The sequence below is a fragment of the Lutra lutra genome, chromosome 9 (genome assembly GCF_902655055.1).
Source record: "Lutra lutra chromosome 9, mLutLut1.2, whole genome shotgun sequence".
Classification (NCBI taxonomy): Eukaryota; Metazoa; Chordata; class Mammalia; order Carnivora; family Mustelidae; genus Lutra; species Lutra lutra.
The window spans coordinates 129,480,072-129,504,406 of NC_062286.1; the positions used below are offsets into that span (position 1 = coordinate 129,480,072).

Here is a 24,335-nt window from a genome sequence, read left to right on the forward strand (position 1 = left end):
CAATGACGTCACGGGGCCACTTTCCGGCCGGTGGCAGAGTCGGACTCAAGTTGTGGGGGCTGGGGGAGCCATGGGGGCCACTGGCGACGCCGAGCAGCCGCGGGGACCCGGCGGGGCAGAGCGGGGCGGCCCCGAACTAGGCGACGCGGGCGCAGCGGGGCAGCTGGTTCTCACGGTGAGGACGCCCCCGGGGAGGCCCGGGCTGGGCCTGGGCTCGGGCCGTCTGGGCCTCGGGCTCCCGGGACCCTGGCCCGCGGGCAAGAGAACGCGGCGGCTAGTGCTGCCCAGGGGGTTGGCGTTTTCTCAGTCCGACGACCTGGATTCAAATTCTGGTGCCGCCCTCCTAGCTAGGTGACGTGAGCCAGTCCTGTCAACCCCTGAGCTCCAGTTTCCTCTTCTGTAAAATGGAGATGATTAGTGCCGCCTCAAAGTTGTTACGGGGTTGGGGTGTAAATGCGAAGAAAGCGCCCAGCACACCGGCTGCCCCAGAGTAGTCCCTCGGTAAACACTGGCTCCCCTTCCTCCTGCCGTCCCAGAAAAGGTGGGTTTGGGACTTTGGAAGCAGGAAACTTTTCCGGAGTTCCTCCACCCCGCAGGGCCTTTCAGCCGCCGCCCTCCCTCCTACCCCAGGGTGGAAGAAGCGCTGAAATTCCCTGAGAAACAGGGGTGTCTAAGTTTAACTTCATACTCACCTTCCACCTCTACTCCAGTGTCACGGGCCTCAGTGACATCTGTTCCCTTGGTCCCCGCAGAATCCTTGGAACATAATGATAAAGCACCGGCAGGTGCAGCGAAGGGGCCGCCGCTCACAGATGACAACAAGGTAAGGCTGGTCCTGGGTATTCACCTCCCAGCACCCTTGGGGTCCCCCCTGCACAGAGCTGGAAAGAGCTCATCAGCCATTAGAAAGAACACTGGACTAGGAAAGAGGAGACTCAGCTTCTGTAACTCTGTGTTGATCTTGGTTGAATCATTGCCCCCTCTGAATTCAGGTACAAAATGGGGAATCATGGATTCAGCAGTGCCTGAGATCCCTAACATTCAGTAGGCTCTGTGGTTGAGGGCTGTAAAAAGGCAGAATAGCAAACAGTAGGATTTTGGGGTTTTCTGTTTTGTTGTTATGCAAACAGTAATATTTATGTCAGGGAAGGGAGAGAGCACAAGATGGACCTTGGGATGCTGATTATATTTCTTGACAGGTCGTGATTAAGTGGATGTTCTCTACAACTACTCGTTAAAGTGTATAGACTTTGTATCTCATAAAACGCTTTAAAAAATAAAACTCATTTCATAGGGTTATTATGGAAATGGAATAAAAAACCATGTCCGTGTAGTTTGCACAGAACCTGGGCATGTAGCTTGTTTTCAGGTGAAGCTATCTATTATTGTCGCTAAAGGAGCCTGTGTCAGTAATTGGCTGGGCAGACTAAGAAAGATATGTCTGGGACATGACCCCTGACTGTGTCTCCTTCCTGAATGCAGTTTCACAGATCCTGCCATCTCCATGGACCTCCTCCGCGCTGTCCTGCAGCCTAGCATCAATGAGGAGATCCAGACTGTCTTCAACAAGTACATGAAGGTGAGAGGGACAAAGAGGCATGGCCAAGCCTTTCCTACATCACATTCCCCTGAATCTCTCTGCTACACACAGATGTGTAAAGTCTTCCAGTTCTGAACCCCTGAGAACTTTTACCCCTTTCTTTGGGGGTAACTTGAATACCTCTTCTGCCAAGCTATTTTGAGGATAAAATAATTTAAGTGTAATATGCTCAACACCATGCTTCAAACAAGTGTTTTTGTTTGTTTGTTTGTTTGTTGAAGATTTTATTTATTTGACAGAGAGATCACAAGTAGGCAGAGAAGCAGGCAGAGAGAGAGGGGCAAGCAGGCTCCCTGCAGAACAGAGAGCCCAATGCGGGGCTCGATCCCAGGACCTTGGGATCATGACCTGAGCCGAAAGCTGAGGCTTTACCCACTGAGCCACCCAGGTGTCCCCAAACAAGTGTTTTTATTATTTGTGTAACAGTATCAACATTATTATTATTTAAAATTCCTTTCTAAGCCTCTAAATAAACTTCTGCATGACTCTGATTGTCCCATAGATGCTTCAAGCAGCATATTCAGAATTGACCTTTTTCTTCCTAAACCTCTTCTTCTTGTGTTTATTCATTCAAGAAGTATTCACGAGCTTCCACCGTAATACAGGCACAGTTCAAGGCACTGAGGATGTAGCAGAGAACAAAATGAACAGTGTCCCTGCCCTCTTTAAACAGATATGTACTACATTAGGGAATGCCACAGAGAAGGGGGAGAGAGTGACCAGTGGGAAACAGTAAGGCTGTTTCATAGACTGTGCCCAGGAAGACCACATGTGAGCAGAGACCTGAATAAGGGAAGGGAAAAACAAGACACATCAGGGAAAAACAGTCCAGGCAGAGGGAACAAGGGCAAATGCCCTAAGGCAGCGGTATGCTTGGCACATTCAAAGCAACAAAGTCTCCAATGTGGCTAGAGCCAGCTGAGCCAGGAGGAGGGTAATAGGAGAGGTAATCAGAGGGGAAAGAGGGGCCCAGTTCATGGAGAACCTTTGAGGCCATGGTAAGAATGTTGGGGTTTAAGGCTCTTGGAGAGTTTTGTGCAGAGTATTTGATGTGAACATTTTTAAAGGGTCACCCTGACCGATGTGCAGAGAATCACCTACAGGAGGAGGCTTGAGATGATGGTGGCTTGAGTGTTAGCAGTAAAGGTGTTGGGAAGGTGAGATTCCACGTGTGTTTTAGAGGTAACAACAAGCTTTGCTGATGATTCAGATGTGCGGGTAAAAGAACAAGAGAAGTGAACGCATATTATCTGCCCTGGGCAACTATAAACACAGCATTGCCACTGGCTTGACATGAGGAAGACAGGAACGAGCAGGGGGAATCAGGAGCTCATTCTGGGACATGTGATGTTTGAATGGGACTACCATTCATTTAGAAGCCAGAAACCAGGGACTCTGCCTTTCCTTCACCTCCCCTGTCCAGCCACAGTCCTGTACATTCCACTTCACAATCTGTCGTGCCCTTCTCCTTCCTCACCTCTGCCTTGGTTCAGGCCTTCATTTTCTCTTACCCAGGCCCCTCCTGTGACCCCTACTGCTGCTCTTCTTCCCCGTTTTCATCCACCCTCCCTGCAGATGCCAGTGACCTCAAAGGTGTAAATCTAAGGCTGTCACTCCCCTATTTAAAATCCCACAGCAGGGGCTCCTGGGTGGCTCAATGGGTTAAAGCCTCTGCCTTCCACTCAGGTCATGATCCTAGGGTCCTGGGATCAAGCCCCACATCGGGCTCTCTGCTCAGTGGGGAGCCTGCTCCCCCTCCCCTCTCTGCCTGCCTCTCTGCCTACTTGTGATCTCTCTCTCTGTCAAATAAGTAAATAAAACCTTTAAAAATAAAATAAAATCCCACAGCAGTCTCCTGGGTGGCTCATTCAGTTAGGTGTCTGACTTCAGCTCAGGTCATGATCTCGGGGTCCAGGGATCAAGCCCTGTTTCGGGCTCCCTCCTCAGTGGGGAGTCTGCTCTTCCCTCTGCCCTTCCCACCGCTCCTACATGCAGCACTCCCTCTCTCTCTCAAATAAGTGAATAAAGTCTTTAAAAAAAAAAAAAGAAAAGAAAACATATTCTTTCCTCAAGAAAATTTCTCTCTAGGGGCACCTGGGTGGCTCTGTGGGTTAAGCCTCTGCCTTCAGCTCGGGTCATGGTCCCGAGGTCCTGGGATCAAGTCCCACATCGGGCTCTCTGCTCAGCAGGGAGTCTGCTTCCCCCTCTGTCTCTCTCTGCCTGCCTCTCTGTGTACTTGTGATCTCTCTCTGTCAAATAAATAAATAAAATCTTTAAAAAAAAAAAAAGAAAGAAAAGAAAATTTCTCTCTAAACGCTTTTACAATTTTGTATTTATCCCAGCGGCATTTTCGAATGCCTTATGCAGGACCAGATTTAATTCTTAGGTCGAGAGTCCACTTACGGTCACCCCTATATATTCATCACACTGCCCACTTCTCAGGCTGGTTGTAAAGAATCCAGATTGTTTGGGCACCTGGGTGGCTCAGTGGGTTAGGCCTCTGCCTTCTGCCCGGGTCATGATCCCAGAGCCCTGGGATCAAGTCCCGCGTCGGGCTCTCTGCTCGGGGGGAGCCTGCTTTCTCCTCTCTCTTTGTCTGACTCTCTGCCTGCTTCTGCCTACTTGTGATCTCTATCCGTCAAATAAATAAATAAATAATCTTAAAAAAAAAAAAAAAAGAATCCAGATTGTTTTAGCTAGGTTTCACTTAGCCAGTAATCAACACTGAACACCAGTATTCATCTCCAGTTCTTAGGGATTTTTTTTTTTTTAAGATTTTATTGATTTATTTGAGAGAGAGATCATGACAGGGAGGAGGGGCAGAGGGACAGGGAGGAGGGGCAGAGGGACAAGGAGAAACAGACTCCCCACTGAGCAGGGAGCCCCACATAGGACTCAATCCCAGGAACCTGAGATCATGACCTAAGCTGAAGGCAGATGCTTAACCAACTGAGCCACTCAGGCACCCTAAGGTTTTGTTTTAAAGTGAAACTCATCTGACTGTTCATTTAATTTTGCCTGAAGAATTTTCCTCTTCACCTCATCAGACTTCTAATCCACACCTTCTTGTACTTCTCCTTAGCTGAACATTAACAATATCAGGCATTCGGCCTTGTCAAATATAAAATGAAAGAACACCCCCTTGGGGAGCGCCTGGCCGGCTTACTCAGTACAGCATGCAGCTCTTTTTTCTTTTCTTTCCTTTTGTTTTTGGGGGTTTTTTTGTTGTTTTTTGTTTGTTTTTTAGATTATTTATTTGAGAGAGAGAGAGAGAAAATGCAAGTGGGGAGAGGGGTAGAGGGAAAGAGAGAAGTAGACTCCCCACTGAAGGGGAACCCGATGTGGGACTCGATCTCACAACCTGAGATCATGACCTGAGCTGAAATCAAGTGTCAGGCACTTAACCAGCTAAGCCACCCGCAACTCTTAATCTCAGTGTCATGAGTTTAAGCCCCAGGTTGTGGGGGAGGGGGCGCCATGGAGCCTACTCAAAATTTAAAAGAAGAAAGAAAGGAAGAGAGAAAAAGAAAAGGAAAGAAGGAAGGAGGAGAGGAGATGAGAAAAGAAAGTACATCCTCATAGTTGTCTCCTACAGTATACAGGTACCAGAATTTTTCTGTATGACATTGTCTTCTGGAGACACAACTTGGATTCTTATGAATGTGTTCCTGGTGCCTCCATTTGGGACCTCCCATCACCTGTCTCTCAGTGTTTTCAGGCTCTGACTCTCCCTCTTCCACAGTGAAAGAAACTTCTGCCTTCCCCTTCCCCAGCTGATTGGGACTTCGGGTGTCCTGGGACCCTGGTCAGGTCTCATGCTACCCATTCCACACCTTCTTTTGGCTTGGGCAAGGTCAGAATTCAGTGAGGACCTTCTACTCTCAGGATCTTTTCTGGTCTGCCCTGGGCTGTTCACTGCGGGCACTGGCATTCTTTTTTCCTTCTACAGAAGTAATGCAGGTATGTTACAAAAATTGAGATACTATAGATAAGCAAAAAAAAGAAAGAAATCATCCATAATGTCACTGTTACTTTAATATATATCCTTGTAGGGGCACCTGGGTGGCTCAGTGGGTTAAAGCCTCTGCCTTCGGCTCAGGTCATGATCCCAGGGTCCTGGGATCGAGCCCCGCATCGGGCTCTCTGCTCGGCGGGGAGCCTGCGTCCCTTCCTCTCTCTCTGCCTGCCTCTCTGCCTACTTGTGATCTCTGTCAAATAAATAAATAAAATCTTTAAAATATATATATGTGTGTGTGTGTGTGTGTGTGTGTGTGTGTGTGTGTATGTATGTGTATATATATATATATATCCTTGCAGTTTTTTTGTTTCTGTATTTGCTTTTTGCTGTTTTATTTTTTTTAAGATTTTATTTATTTATTTGACAAAGAGCGAGAGATCACAAGTAGGCAGAAAGGCAGGCAGAGAGCGGGGTGGGGGGGTGGGGAAGCAGGCTCCCTGCTGAGCAGAGAGCCCGATGTGGGGCTCAATCCCAGGACCCTGAGATCATGACCTGAGCTGAAGGCAGAGGCCTAACCCACTGAGCCACCCAGGTGCTCCTTTTTGCTGTTTTAAATAAATAGGCTCATTCTGTACCAAACATTGCTTCCTTTCCTAAGCAATATATCATGAATGCCTTTTCATGTCAAAAACATACTCTCCTATACCATCTTTACTGTAATTTTTAATATTTGCATATTTCCTAATATGGATGTGCCGTGATTTATTTAAGCTATAATTGACATTTAGGTTATTCTTTGATTCTGCCCTATTTTTTCTTTCTTTTTAAGCAGGCTCCCTGCTGAGCAGAGAGCCCGATTCGGGGCTTGATCCCAGGAACCTGGGATCATGACCTGAGCCGAAGGCAGAGGCCTTAACCCACTGAGCCACCCAGGCGCCCCGATTGTGCCCTATTTACACCTTAATGCTTTAATGGCCATCCACTGGGCACCTCCATGATTGTGATCCTCCTTAAGACAGAATAGAGCGGGAAGTGACCGACTCTCGATCTGTCTGATCTGAAAGCCACGTTCGTAATCAGTGTTCCCTTCTGTATGAGAGAAAGATAAAAGCTTCTCTCTTACATTCTGTTTCCTTTAAGTTATCTCAGAATAACAGGTCTTCTGACCTTGTCCTCTGCTGTACTTCTCCCTAGTTCTTCCAGAAGGCAGCACTGAATGTCAGAGACAATGTCGGGGAAGAGGTGGACGCAGAGCAGCTGATCCAGGAGGCCTGTCGGAGCTGCCTGGAGCAGGTGAGACCCAAAGGGACAAGAGATGCAGAGACGTAGGCCCAGGCTTCGTCCTCAGGGCTCTACTAAGAAGTGTGATCACTTCATTCATGGTACTTGGGGGGGGATGCCTGATAAGCCACAAGCCTCCAGAGAGGGCCTGGAGCTGCTGCTGACAGAGAGAAGGGAAGTGGCTCCTCTGTACCCAGTACAGGACCAGTGCTTTCACGTGCACTAGTTTGACGCCCCAGAAGACATATTGTAATCCCTAGTTTCCAGATGAAGAAACTGTGACTCTGAACAAGCGAGAGTTAGGATAGCCGAGTGCTCTCTCACCTCTGCGAGTGGTGACATCACTCTACAAGTAGTCACAGCCCCTTTTATTACCGCGGGGCCTGTTACCCTTTCTGCTTTCCTGCCTCTCGGGGGGTGCTCGAGAGGTATGACATCAAGTCTAAAAATGCCTGTGTTCCCAAAATAGGAGTGAACCTGTTTGCCTGTGTCAGCTGTTCTTATTAATAGGAATTGTCAGCATCACCCGCTTCTGTGGTTAACTGTGAAACCACTGGCTGTCAGAGATGGAAATTTCTACACACTCAGAGCCGCAGAGACGGGTTTGAACTTAGTCCTAGGAGAGTGATTCTCCGGAGATGAGTCATGTCTCCTAGGAGGTGGGCTGGCCACCTGCTCAGGCACAGCCTCAGAAAAGAGCAAGACCAGGGCCTGAGCTCAGCTTTTGAGAGGGCAGAACTCTAACCATTAGTGCAGTGAAAGCTGATCCGCTTCCCATGGTTTTCTACTTAAGTCTGCCAAACTCCTAGGAGGCCAATTCATTCCTTCAGTCTGGGACTGGAGTATGTTACGATCAGTTGTAACATCTGCTCATAATCAAACATGGAAGTTTGCGAATGTTCTTCTAAGTTTGAACTGAATCAAGATTAAACTGATAAACCTTCAGTCTCGGTTGCATCCCAGAATGCTTTCTCAAGTTTATTTACCTCTCCAGCTCATATAGATCGTGCGCCGTTTCTGTGCCAGGCCCCAACTGCGCTATGCAAAATGGACACAGGCCTTATCCCAGCTCCCTGACGTTACTCCAGTTATCATTCAGTAGATCTGGAATTACAAACTGTTCTGAGTGCTGTGAGCACAGGAGGCAATGAAGAGAGAGTACACTAGAAGGTACGGAACCTGGAGGTAAAAGGAAGCGGAGTACATCCAAGGGACAGAAAGAAGCCAGGGCTGCTGGTTTTCCGAGGGTGGAGAGAAGGGAAGTGGCTCCTCTGTACCTCGTACGGGACCAGTGCTTTCACGTGCACTAGTTTGACGCCCCAGAAGACATATTGTAATCCCTAGTTTCCAGATGAAGAAACTGTGGCTCTGAGCAAGCGAGAGTTAGGATAGCCGAGCGCTCTCTCACCTCTGCGAGTGGTGACATCACTCTACAAGTAGTCACAGCCCCTTTTATTACCGTGGGGCCTGTCACCCTTTCTGCCTTCCTGCCTCTCGGGGGGTGCTCGGGAGGCATGACATCGAGTCTAAAAATGCCTGTGATACTTGTTGAAGTTGGAAAAGTAGCAGAGGCCAAATCAAGCCAAATTACAGGTGTGGAGTTCCAAGCAGAAGAGCTGCCTACTGAGATGGGCACTTTGAGAGATCACTCTGGCTGCCATAAGGAAAGTGGTCTGAGATCTGCCCTAGAGAATGGAAGGGAAATGTATGCAACTCTCCAGGAGTCCCCGGAAGGATGAGGTGAAAGTGAACGGGGGGCATGATCTGTACTCCGTAGATGGGTACACCTTTTCCGTCTCCTGAGTCCCCATATCCACCTCCTGGAGTCCCTTGGCCGGTATTGATATGACTGGGAAGCTGGAGTGTGGAACACACGGTGTGTGATCAGGGCGCAGGAATTGGAGATCGGGAAGGTAGAAAGCCCAAAGTTCAGCAGGAAACCAGATGAATCAAGAAACTTCAAACAAGTCTTTTGACCCTTCTTTTTCTCAGTTTTCTTATCCCTAAAATTGGGAGTAAGAATCCCAGCACCAGTGGTTTGCTCTGAGGATTAAATGAGAAAATATTCATACGCGACCAGCACCACGTGGGTGCGTTACAACAAAGAACATACTACACGATAAATACATGGGAGTTCTCTTCGTGGCTATAATACACAGCGGCCTCCCGACAGAGCCTGGTTTTCAGGTAGCCCAGGAAACTTGAAGTTCTTTGGCGTCCCCTCATCTGAACTGCCCACGGAACTTCTTGTTGCTTGAAAAGATTCTTCACATCGGACGTGAGACAATTAGAGAAGGGGTTTTAGTTTGTTGGGGTTGACTTGATTTGTTTGCCCTTCCTACCGCACATCATGCTTCCTAATCTCCTGGGCTACACCTTTCTGGCTATTTCTCAGGGAGAAAAGGCTGATCTTATCTATATCCTGTTACCTTGCATTTTTTTGTTTGCTTGATTTTGTTTGCATGATAAATTGGTTTTTGTTTGTTCGTTTTATTTACTTATTTAATTATTTATTTAATACACATCCATTAAGAAAAATTTGGCATGGTAGTTAAGAATGTAGGCTTTCTTTTTATTTGCACTGGCCAGATAGGAGTCCTGGGGTTTTGTTGCTGTTGTTGTTGTTGTTGTTGTTTAAGATTTTATTTATTTGAGAGCGAGCCTGAGAGGGGGAAGGGTCAGAGGGAGAAACGGACTCCCCGCTGAGCAGGGAGCCGGATGCAGGACTCGATCCCAAAACTCCAGGATGATGACCTGAGCTGAAGGCAGTCGCTTAGCCAACTTTACCAGACTAGCTGTGTAACTTGAGGCGAGTTACTTCACCTTACTAAATCTCCGTTTTCTCATCTGCAAAATAGGTGTAGAGGTGCTGCACCGTAGGATTGTTGGGAGGATTAATTGTTGTAATATCTTTAAAGATTCTAGATCAATAGCAAGGACTCAGTAAATGGTACTTTCTGCTGCGACTCCTCACGCCGCCCCCTCACTGACTGTCTTCTAGCTGCACTGGAATCCCTTCTGGTTCTCCAGTACCCTAGGCTCAGGGTCTTTGCACTTGCTGTGCTCACTTCCCCGCATGCCCTATCCTTAACTCTTTATATAGCTGCCTTCTTTTCTTCAGATTTAGCTCAAATATTGCCTCTCAGAGAGGCCTTCCCTGGCCACTTCATCTAAAGTAACACCCCACCACCACCACCACCCCACCCCCCATCTCCCCACCTGGGTGGCTCATCAGTTAAGCATCTGCCTTCCGCTCAGGTCCTGATCCGGTCCTGGGATTCAGTGTGCTCAGCGGGGAATCTGGTTCTCTGCCTCCCTATGCACCTTTTCCTGCCTCCGGGCCCCAGCCCCACCTCACGCTTCCTCTCGCTCACTCTCTCTCAAATAAATACAATCTTTTTAAAAATAAAGTAAGGATGCTGGGATGGCTCAGTTGGTTAAGTGTCTGCCTTTAGCTCAGGTCATGACCCCAGGGTCCTGGATCCTGGGATGGAGCCCCTCCTTGGGCTCCTTGCTCAGCAGGGAGCCTGCTTCTCTCCCCCTGCCTGCTGCTCCCCTGCTTGTGCACTCACTCGCTCTCTCTAACAGATAAATAAATAAAATATTTTTTAAAAAATAAAGTAGCTCCCCATTCTCACTCTTTTCCCCAACTCCAGTTAATCTCTATCACCTTGTTGATTTCTACACCTGACTTCCGTCGGAAATTATTAATAGTTTTTCTGTCTCCTTTATACCCCCACCTCTGCTAAAAGCTTGAGCTTTACAAGAGCTGAGGCCTAACCTTGTTCACTACAGTTTGCCCCACCCTAGAATAGGACTTTTAACATGGAGGACGCTGAGTGTGTGCCGAATGATTGCGTGCGTTAGTGAAGGAGGAAGTGAAGGAGCAAATGGCAAATGAACAAGCAGGGCTCCTGCTCTCCTAAAACCTACAGCTTGGTTAGGCAGGCAGGTATGAATTACGTTACCGCAAAACATGCACATAATTTCACATGGAGACTTGTGCACTCTTCACTGCAACGTTTGGAGGAGGTTTATGAGTCTAGTATTGGACTTAGCAAACTTGGGACCTCGATGCATAGACACCAGGCAGACCGTTGTATAAATCTGGAGCTCAATGGAGAGGACACAGCTGAAGAGAAAAAAAAGCATAGGGTCAACATAGTGTGTCAACTATACTCAGATTTTTTTTTTTTAAGATATTATTTATTTATTTGACAGACATCACAAGCAGGCAGAGAGGCAGGCAGAGAGATTTGAGGAGGCAGGCTCCCCGCTGAGCAGAGAGCCCGATGCAGGGCTGGATCCCAGAACCCTGATACCATGACCTGAGCTGAAGGCAGAGGCTTAACCCTCTGAGCTACCCAGGCGCCGCTGAACTCAGATTTTTTTTTAAATTACGGTATCATCCATGCGTAGATATTAACTGAAGCTGTGAGCGTGATGAGAGCAGATAGAATACCAAATGGAAGAAGACAGAATGAACCACACTGAGGAAGATGAACCAGCAAAGAAGGCTAAGAGAGAGTGGCCAGACAAGTAGGAGGAAAACCAGGGAAGTGTGGCCACAGGAGCCAGTAGGAGAGACTTTCCAGAAGAGGGGACTGCTCAGGCTCATCGAATGCCGCGCACGTTCTCTTGTGAGAGAACACAACTCTTCCCGTAACCTGCAGGGCCCTGCCTGCCTCATTCACGCTCCTCGTTCACGCCTCTCTCCTCTACCCACTATTTGCCAGGCCATCTTTTTCTTCAAACAAGCCGAGTCTGTTCCCACTTTGGGGCTTTTGCCCTCCTCCCTGCTGCTGACACACCTCTCAGCTCTTCTTCTCCCCAGCCTAGCCCAGAAAGCTGCCTGCTCAGCACAGCCTCCCCTGACCGCCTACTTAAAGCAGCCCTCCCCTCGCTAGTTCTGTCACATCTGCCTGGGGTTTTTTCTCCACACCATTTATCACAATCTGTTTATTGTGATATATGTCTATTTATTTGCTTATTATCCAGATCGCCCGCAGAGTAGAAGCTCCGCAAGAGCAGGGACTTTGCATGTGTTGCTTACTACTATGTCCCTAGCACGTCTACACTGGGAGCTCAGTATTTATTAAATGAAAAGCAGTAGCTTATTGAAGAATATGTATTATGTTAATACATTTAGTTAGGAAAAATAATATATAGTATATATTTACATAGGAAAAAGTAATGAAGAATTTACACTGAAATATTAACAGTAGGGCTGTTAACAGAGCTGGCTGGCTCTGTTCGTTGGTTGAGCGTCTACCTTCGGCTCGAGTCAGCTTCCTGCTGACTTTTTTGCATTCTGTTTCTCCCTCTCACACTCCCCTGCTTGTGTTCCCTCTCTCACTGTCTCTTTCTCTCTGTTAAATAAATAAATAAAATCTTTAAAAAGAAAAAGGAAAGAAGTATTAACAGTAGTCTGTAGATACAGAGATTTCAGGTTTGGTGTGGGGATTTTTTGTATAGTTTCATCTTTAATTTTTCAGCAATGATCATTAATTATAGTTGACCCTTGAACAAAATTAGGCAGGGGTGATGGGCACCAACTTCATGCAGTGTAAAATATACAAATACACATAACATCCTTCCTTTTTTATTTTTTCTTTTTTAAGTAATCTCTGCACCCAACATGGGGCTCAGACTCATGACCCCAAGATCAAGAGTCACATACTCTACCAGCTGAGCCAGCCAGGCACCCCCACATATAAACTTTCGACTCCAAAAACTAGCAGCTTATGTTGACCAGAACTACCTTACCCATAACATCAACAGCTGATTAACACATATTTTGTATGTCATATGATTTATAGATTGTATACTTGCAATAAAATAACCTAGAGAAAAGAAAATGTTACTAAGAAAACTGTAAGAAAGAGAAAATACATTTGCAGTACTGTACTGTTTTTATGGAAAAAAAACTGTGTAAGTCAGCCTGTGCAGGGTAAAGGGTCAACTGAAGTTTTTAGAAAGAAGGTAGGTATCTATGTATATGCATCTCTCAAGATGCTTTTGTACTGATCATGAAAACATTTCAACCCAATCTGGAGTTTATCCCAGCTGTTACGCACCACAATAGTGACTGTTAACACTTGGTCTTTTCTTTTCAGGCTAAACTACTATTTTCCGATGGAGAAAAAGTAATACCCAGATTGACCCATGAGCTTCCAGGGATAAAGGTCAGAATCGCTGGGTCTGGGATGTTGCAGGGGGAGAGCGAGGAGGCTGGGAGGCAGGTGAACTCTCTGGGCCCAGGGAGCTTCCACATACAACGCACTTGTAGGACGAGCTCCAAACGGCGTCATGCTGGGAGAGCTCAGGAGGCCCAGCCCAGGGAGGGGCCGATGAGGTAGTGCAGGGCTTTGCCTTCAGCAGCCCCTGAACCTGCCGATCCCAGGCACTGGCTCGCCACTGACCCCTCCTTTCCATTTTCCTCCAGCGCGGCCGACAGACAGAAGAGGAATGTGCCCATCGAGGAAGCCCTGTTCCCAAAAAGGTAACTCATCTCCATGCTTTCTGGCTGGGAAAAGACCCTACGACTCCAGAAGATAGAGGGCTTCCTTCATGCATCATGGGGGCCTTTCTAGCATGAGAAGCAGGACCCCTGGAGGCTGTTAACTCTCCCTGTTCGCTCTCAAGCATCATTTGGTCTCTTTGGAAAACCATCTCCACCAAGTGACTCTAGGCCTGCCAGACACGTGGGGTGGGGCTTCCCACGGGGTCAGGCCTCTGACAGCTGTTCTTTCTGGCAGAGGAAGGGACGGCCTCCTGGACACATGCTGTCAAACGACCGGGCAGCCGCTGGCCTGGTGTGAGTAGGGGCCGGCAGTGCCGGGAGAGCGGGGAGGGGGTGGGCCTGGAGGGAGAGAGGCCAGAGATCCTCGCCTGCCAAAATCAGATCCCACTGTTTGAGTCACCGTGGGGGAGGGTTAGTCTGGTTTGAGGGCCGGAAAGAAGGCAGCAGGGAGGACATTGTTTTATCCTGCTTTTGCCCCAGAACCGTTCTGCCCAGCTTGATTTAAGACCAGAGCTGTTTTTATTGTGAGTACATACTGAAGGCTCATAACGTGTTGTGACTTCTCTAAATATCTTACATACTTTACCTTCTAACCCTTACAGCCACCCACTAGTGAAGGTATAGTTAATTTTGTAAATCAGGAAACAGACTCAGAATTTTTGCCCAAGGTCAGCCAATTAATAATGAGCAACATTGTACTACAAAGGTTGTGAAGCAACAGAATCTTTTTTTCAAATAAGACTTTACGTGGAAGTCTGATCGAGAAAGCCACATCAGTCTAGTTGGGAGCAGCGGGGACTGTCTGAAACCACTGGCTTAGGGAGACAGAGCAGTAGAGCAGTGAGGCTGCCACACTGTGGCTTGGTCTCCCCACCCCACCCCCAGGCAGCTCCGTGGCTCCCAAACATGGGGGAGGGGCAGTTGCTGTTGTTCCCTCCTTTTCACAGAGAAGGAAAGGACGGCTCAGAGAGCTTCCTGGACCTGCCCTCATGGCTAGGTAGTCTCAGAGCCAGTCCTAGAATACCTTTTTGCCTTTGTACCTCCTCAGTGAGTAACCAGGAGGAAAGACCACCAGGGCCAAAGTGAGAGTGTGTGAGGAACTCCTACCACCACCAGCAGGCTTTGTTCCAGTCCTAGGCCTCACCTCGGAGAATTTACCTTTCTTCTTTCCTTCCAATCAGATGGAAACCAAAATCCTGTGAACCGATTCGCCGAGAAGGCCCCAAGGTATGATTATGTGAGCATGGCAGTGACCACTATCCCAGGGAGACCCAGTCAAGGTTCTGGACCCACCATGAGGGAAGGGGCTAGAGTGTGAGGGAGGTGCACACGCCATTCCAGAGCCATCCCACCTATTCCCCAACCTCCACCCTGTACCCACACCACCCCCCCTCTGGCCTCCCAGAAGGATCTTAAACGGGGATTGGAATTAGGGGTGCTTATTATAAGACAGGCCCTGCACTAAATCTTTTGTATGTCATCTCATTTAATCTTTATAACAATCTTCTGAGATAGATTCTGTTACCCTTCTGTGGTGTAGTGTATTAAGTATAGTTATCGTATACACTTAATACCCTTGAACTTAATGAAGGCTCAGAGACCTGCTCAGAGTCACACAGCTGCTAGATGGTTAAGCCAAATGTCAAAGCCAAGATCCATTGCCACCAGAGCCTATGGTCTTAACCATTAGCCTCTCTTGGCTCCAGAACAGTTGTTTGCAAGCTCTTTTAGCAGTAGAATCCTTTCTTCAAATAAAGCCACAAATGGAAGCCCAGTAAGGTAGGCGAAAGCTCCACTGGCCTGGTGGAGGCTCTGTCTGGTAGAAATGTTCCACCTCCTGTGTTACTGGCCCTCTCTGCTCTCACACCAGTGACCGTGCCTTTTGTCTTCAACTCTGCTCCCCTCGAGCTAATAATCCTGCATTTCCCTGATCTTTGTGTTCCTCTCCGGACATCCCTTCTCCCTCTCATGAGTCCTTCTTCCTCAGCCGTGAGCCTTGTACGTGGGCATCCCTCAGAGTCGTCTCCCTGGCCCACTCCTGCACGTCAAGTTCCGTGAGTGCTCTCAAGCATTCACTCTCAGGATCTCAGGGACCAATGTGTGCCGAGGTCACCATACCTCTTTGTCCCACATGTCTCTTTCTGGTTTAGAATTTACGTCTTCTGCTGTCTGCTAGACCTCCCTGCCTGGAGCTTCTGCAGCATTTCAGACTCAGGCTATCTAAAATTGCAGTCAGAATCTTTCCTCATAGACCTTCTTTGACATTCTCCACTTCAGTCATCTTTCCCTCTTCCCCTCCTTCCCATCTGTGTCCCCTCGAGGCCTGGCTGAGCCCACTCCCCACATAGATCCCAGTTCCTCTTCCCTCCTTGTCATCCTTACTGCCGTCTGAGCTCAGACCCTTCTCTTGTTTCAGAAATGCTTTAGTCCAGCAACCCTTAAACCGCTCCCTGCCTGTAGTCTTGCCACTTGGAACGCATCAGCTGTGTGTGGGCAAGTGAGCGGTCTTTAAATCAAATCTGGCTCTCCTTATTTAGAAACCTCAGTGACTCCCCGTGGCCTACAGAATGAATGAAGTGCAGACCCCTAAAAGCAGCACACTTGAGCCTTTTGCTTTTTCTCTGTCCCCTGCCAAGGGCTGAAGGAAGGGATCCAGCCTGTTGCTGAGAGGCACCGCGTCCCTCCCCTAAACGAGGCTGCGAAGGAACCAGCCAGCTCTCACCTCCTCCTGGTTGTTTTCCTTTCCCACCCCAGTTTATTTTTTGTGTCTCCTCTAGCTCGTATCTCTGAAGCCATTTATTGAACTGTCATGTGCCACCTGATCTCTAGTAAAAACAAAAACAGACTTTCCCTTTCCGAGGAGTGGGGGGAGGAAGCACATCCGGGCCTCTAGCCCCTCTCTGCTTCTCCCTCCTACCTCATTTGTTGCCTCTCCCTAATCTGTGCTCTCTCTCCTTTTACTACAGAGAACCCCTCATGGTCTCTCCAGCCTGCCAAGCCCACTCTCGCTTCCTACCATTCATACTGTGCCGCCCTTTCTTCCTCCCCTCGGCCCTTCCAGAATTAACCTGGGAATTAAACTCTACAAGAGAGCCTTCCTGTTGCCCTCCCCCATGGCATCCCTCACACCCAGCATCTGTATCCCTGCCTGTCTCATGATGGTTTAATTATCTGTACATAATGTCTGTGGCCCCCAGAGAGCAGAGACTATCTTACTCATCTCTTTATCCCCAATATCTAGCCCAGCATATTGTCAATACTTGGTTTCTTGATTCAGCTGTTCAGAATAGTGGACGAGGATGGTGATAGGAGAAGAGCATTTCCATCCTGCCCACCAGGTAAACCTCACCTTACCAGCCTCTCTGTCTTTTGCATAGTGGGACCCAGCCCGGCTGAATGAATCTACCACCTTCGTGTTGGGATCTCGAGCCAACAAGTAAGTTCGGGAGCTTTGGTGCTGAGGGGGCGGGGCAGCTTGGGGGCCTACCCCTAGGACTGCAGAGGATGGAATCCTTACACTCCTCTGTCCCTTTTCAGGGCCCTGGGGATGGGGGGCACGAGAGGAAGAATCTACATCAAGCACCCGCACCTCTTTAAGGTAGGCGAGTGCAGGGGGTGAGGCGGGCCACCGCAGTGCACGCTGGGAGCTCCAGACCGCACAGAGAAGCTCGGAACAGACACTGATCTGGGAGTCGGGTCTTCTGCGCTCTAGTTACCCCTCTGCCCTTAACCTTTACCTTTTGGAATTTACTGAACATTCTGCCCCTCAGTAACAGCTACTTTTCTTGTATGCTTAGTGCAGACCAGACAGGGTTCGGGCGCTGCACTTCCATTATCTCCGGGAGCTATTCTTTAAAACGGAGATGGCTATCATTGTTTCGCAATACATAAAAAAATAAAAACAGAGGTAAAGAAAGGCTAAGTGACTGGCCCAAAGTTACTTAGCCGGTAAGGGGTAAGACTAATGTGAGTAGGATTCCAGTCTGGGTCTGTCTTCCCCAAAGCCTGAGCTCTTAACCATTACCTTATTCAATTGTATGTAAAATAAAGAGAGTGGAGCACGGGCGGGCACAGTTCTAACCCTTTTAGAGAGAGGACCTTAGGTCTGTCCTATTTAAGAAAATAATGGGGGGCAGGATAGCAATCACCCCTTAAATGAATTTGTGTTTTTTCCATCACAAAAGTATCCAAATATATTAGAAAAATAGTAGTGCATGTGTGTTCAAGATGTGTTTTTGCACCCATACATAAGGCTTGGGGTCCCAGAATTACGGCTCTGTCTACTACATTCTGTGCAAGTTCAGGGTCTTTGAAGGGTGGACCTGCTGCTGCTTTTTCAGTCTTATATCCTGAGAGCCTCAGCACCTAGACGGTGTGGCCTACCTGCTACTTCATTTTCCTTTCAGCATCTTCACTCCTGCTGTTCCCTCTGATGACCTTCCTCCCCTCCGGGCTTAGATCTCTGCCTGACTCTTCTGTAGATCCACCTCTTCCAAAACCCTCTTGCATCATTCCCCCAAGTGTATGTGTTCCGGCACCTCCTTGGAACTCCAGTAGCACGATGGTTAGAAGTGTGGCTTCAGCCCTGTTTCCACCGCTTGGTAGCCGTGTGACCTTGGTCAAGCGGCTTCACATTTCTTTCTTTATTTTCTTTTTTTTTTTTTTTTTTTTAAAGATTTTATTTATTTATTTGACAGAGAGAAATCACAAGTAGGCAGAGAGGCAGGCAGAGAGAGAGGAGGAAGCAGGCTCCCTGCTGAGCAGAAAGCCCGATGTGGGGCTTGAACCCAGGACCTGGGATCATGACCTGAGCCGAAGGCAGCGGCTTAACCCACTGAGCCACCCAGGCGCCCTCTTTTTTTTTTTTTTATTTCATTTTTTTATTTGACAGACAGAGATCACAAGTAGGCAGAGAGGCAGGCAGAGAGAGAGTTGGGAAGCAGGCTCCCCGCTGAGCAGAGAGCCCGACACGGGGCTCGATCCCAGGACCCTGGGATTATGACCTGAGCCAAAGGCAGAGGCTTTAACCCACTGAGCCACCCAGGCACCCCTTAATTTTTTTTAAAGATTTTATTTATCTGTTTGACAGAGATCACAAATAGGCAGAGAGGCAGGCAGGGTGGGAGGAAGCAGGCTCCCCGCTGAGTAGAGAGTCTGATGTGGGGCTCAAACCCAGGACCCTGAGATCATGACCTGAACTGAAGGCAGAGGCTTAACCCACTGAGCCACCCAGGCTCCCCCACATTTCTTTTTCTTTCTTTCTTTTTTTTAATTCAGTTTAGTTACCATATGGTGTATTACTAGTTTCAGAGGTAGAATTTAGTGATTAATCAGTTGCATGTAACACCCAATTCTCTTTCCATCAAGTGCCCTCCTTAATGCCCGTCACCCCTCCCCTCCAGAAACACTGTTTCCTAGAGTCAAGAGCTTCTTAAGGTTTGCCGTCCTCTCTGTTCTGTTCTTATTTTATTTTTCCTTCCCATTTCTGAGCCTGTTTTGTTATCTACAAAAATAGAAAGATACAATCCAACCTTGTAGGCTTGGTAGAATAAGAGGAGAGTGCAGGAAAGCTCCCAGGGCACCGCTGACACATGGCAAGGCTCTGTAAATGTTCGTGATTACCGGCACACATTCCCAATTCTTCGATCTACCGTTTGTAATGAACTGCCAACCCGCATTCATTACGAGTGGGAACAATCTCTCACTGTAATCTTTCCAGTCTAAGAAGTGGAAGGAAGGGGGCATGTGGGTGGTTCAGTTAGTTAAATAACTGCCTTGGGCTCCAGTGATGATCCTGGAGTCACAGGATCGAGTCCCACATCCAGCTCCCTGCTCGGCAGGGAGTCTGCTTCTCCTTCTGATCTCTCCCGTCTCACACTTTCTCTCATTCTCTCTCTCTCTCTTGAATAAATAAATAAAATCTTTTAAAAAAAAGATGAAAAAAAATTTTTTTAATTTTAAAAAATTTAAAAAATATTTTTAGTTGTTTTACTTTTCATTCTCTGTTAGTGACGACAGGCATCTTTTCATTCATTTAGCTTCCCTTTGTACTTCCTCTGTAAACTGCCTCTTGTATCTTTTGCCCATTTTTCTGTCCTCCTGAAGGCATTATTCAAATTTTTCTTTTCCTTTTTAGCTTTTTTTATTATAGAAATATGTAAACCCATTCTTATTATAAAAAGACCCAATATGCAGAAGCTACTAGGGAACAAACCACCAGGTTCCCCTTCAGCCTTGACTCAGAGTCTCCTGCCCTTGAGGCCAGCAGCAGCATCCTCCAGGCTCTCTCTGTGCACACACATGGGTGGGGCTGTGTCCTTCAGTGATATTTTATGTTATTGACTGTACACATCAATAATACTTGTATGACTACATATTGTTCTCTGATCTTATTTTTTCACCCAAAAATTCATTCATTCTTCAGACATGTATTTATTGAGTGCTAAACATTCTCAAAATGCTAGAGATACAACAGTGAACAAAATGGACACACAAAACTCCTTACCCTCGAAGAGCTAACATTCTAGTACAAGGCCAGGTATGGCTTGTGAGCCAGATCCAGCCAGGAGCCTGTTTCTGTCCAACTCGAGTTTTTTATATTTTTAAAGGGTGATCTAAAAAAATAGAAATGGGGGTTCCTGGCTGGCTCAGTCAGTGGAGCATGTGACTCTTGATCTTGGGGTTGTAAGTTCAAGGCCCAAGTTGAGTGTAGAGGTGACTTAAAAATAAAATCTCTAAAAACAGTTAAAAAAATAAAAATGAAGGACGTGTGACAAAGATGTATGTGGCCACCAAAGCCCAAAATATTTACTAGCTGGTCCTTTACAGAAACGGTGGGTTGACCATCTTCAATCTGTGGGTAATGTCTTAAAAGATTTGTCCATGTTATTAAATTAAGTCTCCCTCATTTTATTTTTAACAGCTGTGTAGAATTCATAGGATAGATATTCCATAATTTATTTCATTACTCCCTTGTAGTGGATATTTATGTTTTTCCAACAGTTTTGCTATTACAAATGCTGCTATCCCAAACATCCCTTGTGTACATGTGTGGGGGATTCTGCAGGATAAACCCCTGGAAGTGGGACTGAAATTGGGTTAGAAAGCGCTTACTTTTAAATTTTTTATTAATATTTACATTACTTGGGAAGTGAAATAATTATTTACACTCAAAGGGTAGTAACCATACAGATTTCCCAGCTTTGTCTCTATTTCAAATGTCCTACCTATTTTCTAAAACCTACCTTTATTGAGCACTTCCTGTGTGTCAGATACTCTTTACCACTTTTTTTTTTTTTAAGATTCTATTTATTTATTTGACAGAGAGATCACAGGCAGAGAGGCAGGCAGAAAGAGAGGAGGAAGCAGGCTCCCCGCTGAGCAGAGAGCCCGATGCGGGGCTCGATCCCAGGACTCCGAGATCATGACCTGAGCCGAAGGCAGCGGCTTAACCCACTGAGCCACCCAGGCGCCCCTACCACTTTTTTTTAATGCATTTTTTTAAAGAGTTTTTATTTATTTATTTGACAGAGATCACAAGTAGACAGAGCAGCAGGCAGAGAGAGGGAGGAGCAGGCTCCCCACCGAGCAGAGAGCCCAATGTGGGACTCGATCGCAGGACCCTGAGATCATGACCTGAGCCGAAGGCAGAGGCTTTAACCCACTGAGCCACCCAGGCGCCCCTCTCTTTACCACTTTTTATGCACGATCTCATTTATCCTTGACAAGCTCCTGAGTATTAATACTGTTGGTTTCACAGATGAAGAAACTGAGTCTCAAGGAAATTTCTGCCCAGGTTGACACCATCTACTAAGAGGCAGGGACCAGAATATAAACCTAATTCCAAAATGAACTTCTTACCCACAGTGCTGTTCTGCCTCCCCCAGAGCATGACCTGTCCTGAGTTTTGTTTCAGAAAATATGGTTACCATAACATTTCACACATGTGGCAAACTACCTCAGGTCATTTTTTGAAAAAGGGTAGAACTCTGGAATAGTAGTCACCGGTCTGACCAGTTGCCAGAGTGCTGTGCTTTGAGAATGGAAGGGGTAGGAAACTTGCTAAATCTCTGGGATTTGGGTCCTGTCCCCTGGCCTCCTGGGCTCAGCTCTGCTCACTGTGAAGAGCTTGGCAAGCCCTCTGCATTCACCGGGCTGGGACAAGGTCTTGCTGAGAGTTGCTCTGAGACCAAATGAGGATCCTCCCACTAGTCTTAACATCTGCGACTTCATCCCTTGCAGTACGCAGCCGACCCCCAGGACAAGCACTGGCTGGCCGAGCAGCATCACATGAGGGCAACAGGGGGGAAAATGGTAAGCACTGTTCACACATGCCCTGTCAGAGACCCACCCAGCCCAGGAGCCATGGGTCCCGCTGTTGGTGGCAGCTTCCTTCCATGTCTGAGACTCCCTGAGCCTGATGAATGTGGAAAGGGAGACTTGTCAGGGTGGAGAGGCCCCTTCCCAAAGACTGGACTTACTCTGTGGATTCCCTTCCCACTCACCACTCCCTCACTCCCTCCAACATCATCCCTCATATTCAGATTCTATTAGCTGTGCATCAGAATGGCAGGTGCCCGACACACGGAACGCTACTTTTCCCTCGTATGCCCATTGACAGATGCTTCTCACGGATCACCACCTTTGCCACTAGACACAGCTGTAGGCTCTTCCCCAAAACACAGTGCTCCAGGGAGCACCTTCTGTCTGCAGGAGTTAGCACATGTGGTGAAACCTGTTTGCCACGCCTAGCACCCCCTTCCAGAATCACCTCTGCTTAAAAAGTTCTTAGCTCATCAAGCAAAGATCTTGGGAAAACCATGGTTGCAGGTGTTCTGAAACTAGCAGGGCTTTGTTGTCATACACGGTGTTCCCCACCTGAGGACTCAGTCCTACCATGGGACTGCTCCTGTTAGAATTCAGGGGCCTTGCAGACAGTGTGCCTTCTCCTTCCTGGCAAGGAAACTATCTTCTGTTTTACTACTGGGCTTACTCCTATACCCCGTTTCAGAAGATTTCAGGGAGCTTACCACTGATGGATAAAATGCAACATATGTAAATAAGAAATAGATGGGGAAAAGGAAAGATGGGATCTAATGTTAAGCCATGAGGAAAAGTAGCTTTAAAGGGGGTGGTTTTTTTTTTAATAGCTGACTTAGGAAACCAGCACACTTTTGTGCATTTTTGCAAATTTAACTCTAGGCCTTCTCAAGGACATCTCATTGGTTACAGAGTTCACAGTGCTCATAAGATGACAGATTACTCCAGGGACACACAGTCCTGACCCTAAGACTAGAAAGAACTGTCTCCCACGGGAGACTTTCCCACAGCCTCTGTGTGGTAAGCACATGAGAGGGCTCCCTCCCCCTGCAGCCATGGCACTGTGCCACAGCCATGCTGCAGGCCGCTGGTAGGAGACAGCCGCGCAGCTTCTCACATTTGCCCTTTTGCCACGAAGTTCAAAACCAAATCATCTCACTTCCATACTTAACATACAGCTTCCTCCTCCTGATTCCGTTTCCATGTGTGTTTTGCTAGCTCCCTTGCCATTTCATGTTAAACCACCTCAGAGTCCTTTTTTTTTTTTTTTTAAGAGGAGGAGGAGGCTGTAAGGAAGTCGCCCATCCCAGCTCCCTTACCCATCAAGTTTCTGTTTGAGTGAAAGGTTGTCTCAGGGAGCTATTCTCCAGTCTCTCCCTACTCACTCCCCCCTCAACTATAAATGAGGCCCCTCTCCCTTCCAGCCCTTACATTAAGCACATGTTTAATAAAGTGATATTGAGTTGAAATGAATCAGAGGCAATGATCAATCTCCTTTGCTCTTGCCCTAGGCTTACCTCCTCATCGAGGAGGACATCCGGGACCTCGCGGCCAGTGATGACTACAGGTGAAATCGGTCATCGGTACCCTGCCCCACCCCCCGCAGTAGCCCCTTGGGATGCGCTTGGGCCTCCACCCACCCTTGCTTCAACTCTCCTCCTCGATGTCTATTCCAGAGGATGCCTGGACCTGAAGTTGGAGGAGTTGAAATCCTTTGTGCTACCCTCCTGGATGGTTGAGAAGATGCGGAAGTACATGGAGACACTACGGACAGAGAACGAGCATCGTGCTGCTGAAGCACCTCCACAGACCTGACCGAAGCCAGGTCCCCTGGCTGCTCTTGGCAGCCCTCTTCCAAGACCCTGTCACCCACACGGCTGAGGCCACTGCTGGGACTGCTCCTGGATGGATCTCAGCGGCATTAAGCTGTGCCTGGGCTAGTCTGTAGTGACTCACTACAGAGCACCCCCACACTGGCACGTGGTTCTATATTTCTAAAGTTATTGGGTTAAGAAGCAATTAAACAGTTTGTAATAAACAGACAGTGAGCTAGCTGTGCGGTCTGTTGTAGGGGCTGACAAATGCCAAGCAATCTAGAAGTGGGTGTAGGAAAAAAGGACCAGGTACCCCTCCTCCATCGCAGGCAGTAAGGTCCCACTGACCGGTGCAGATCTGCTTTAGGAGACAAAGCTGGGAACACCGTGTACCCTGCAAACCTTCCCTGTTTCTTATTTCTTCATCCTCTAAGGTGTGGAAGTGGCAGAGAGTGTTGGCTGGCACTGTGGGGGTTGATGACAGACCAGAAGAAAAATGCAGAGAGGCTTTTATTACGCCCGTTTTACTCGCCCGTGTCCGAGGTCACAAAGCAAACCGTTGGAGAGGCCGAGCAGGAGCCTGTTTGTTTCCAGCAGTGTCCTGCTTTGGCCATCGTTCCCCTCCCGTGAATTTTCAGACACAGGTCCCAGGAGGTGTGCGGGACGTTAAAACTAGTGGAGGAGCCGGGGTTTCCGGGATGAGGGAAGGGTACTGATGTCATCAGACCCGAGCCCTCCCTTCCCCTTGGAGCAGGGATCCCGGGGCGCAGCCGGGAGTTCCCTCCTGTAGCCGGGCCTGGAACCCTAAAGGATTCATCCCACGTGGACTTTCTCTTGGCC

General features: G+C 47.8%; 1 protein-coding gene across 1 annotated transcript; it reads left to right on the top strand.

Moving 5' to 3' along the window:
* The first annotated feature begins 5 nt into the window (after window positions 1-5).
* On the top strand, window positions 6-23,725 carry DNTTIP1 (deoxynucleotidyltransferase terminal interacting protein 1). The gene is made up of 13 exons (XM_047745176.1): window positions 6-175; window positions 753-823; window positions 1,483-1,579; window positions 6,753-6,851; window positions 12,956-13,024; window positions 13,285-13,341; window positions 13,598-13,656; window positions 14,544-14,589; window positions 16,740-16,798; window positions 16,900-16,960; window positions 21,604-21,675; window positions 23,193-23,248; window positions 23,358-23,725. The coding sequence occupies exons 1-13, from the start codon at window positions 71-73 to the stop codon at window positions 23,494-23,496; spliced, it is 990 nt and encodes a 329-aa protein (XP_047601132.1). The 5' UTR covers window positions 6-70; the 3' UTR covers window positions 23,497-23,725.
* Window positions 23,726-24,335: the final 610 nt, after the last annotated feature.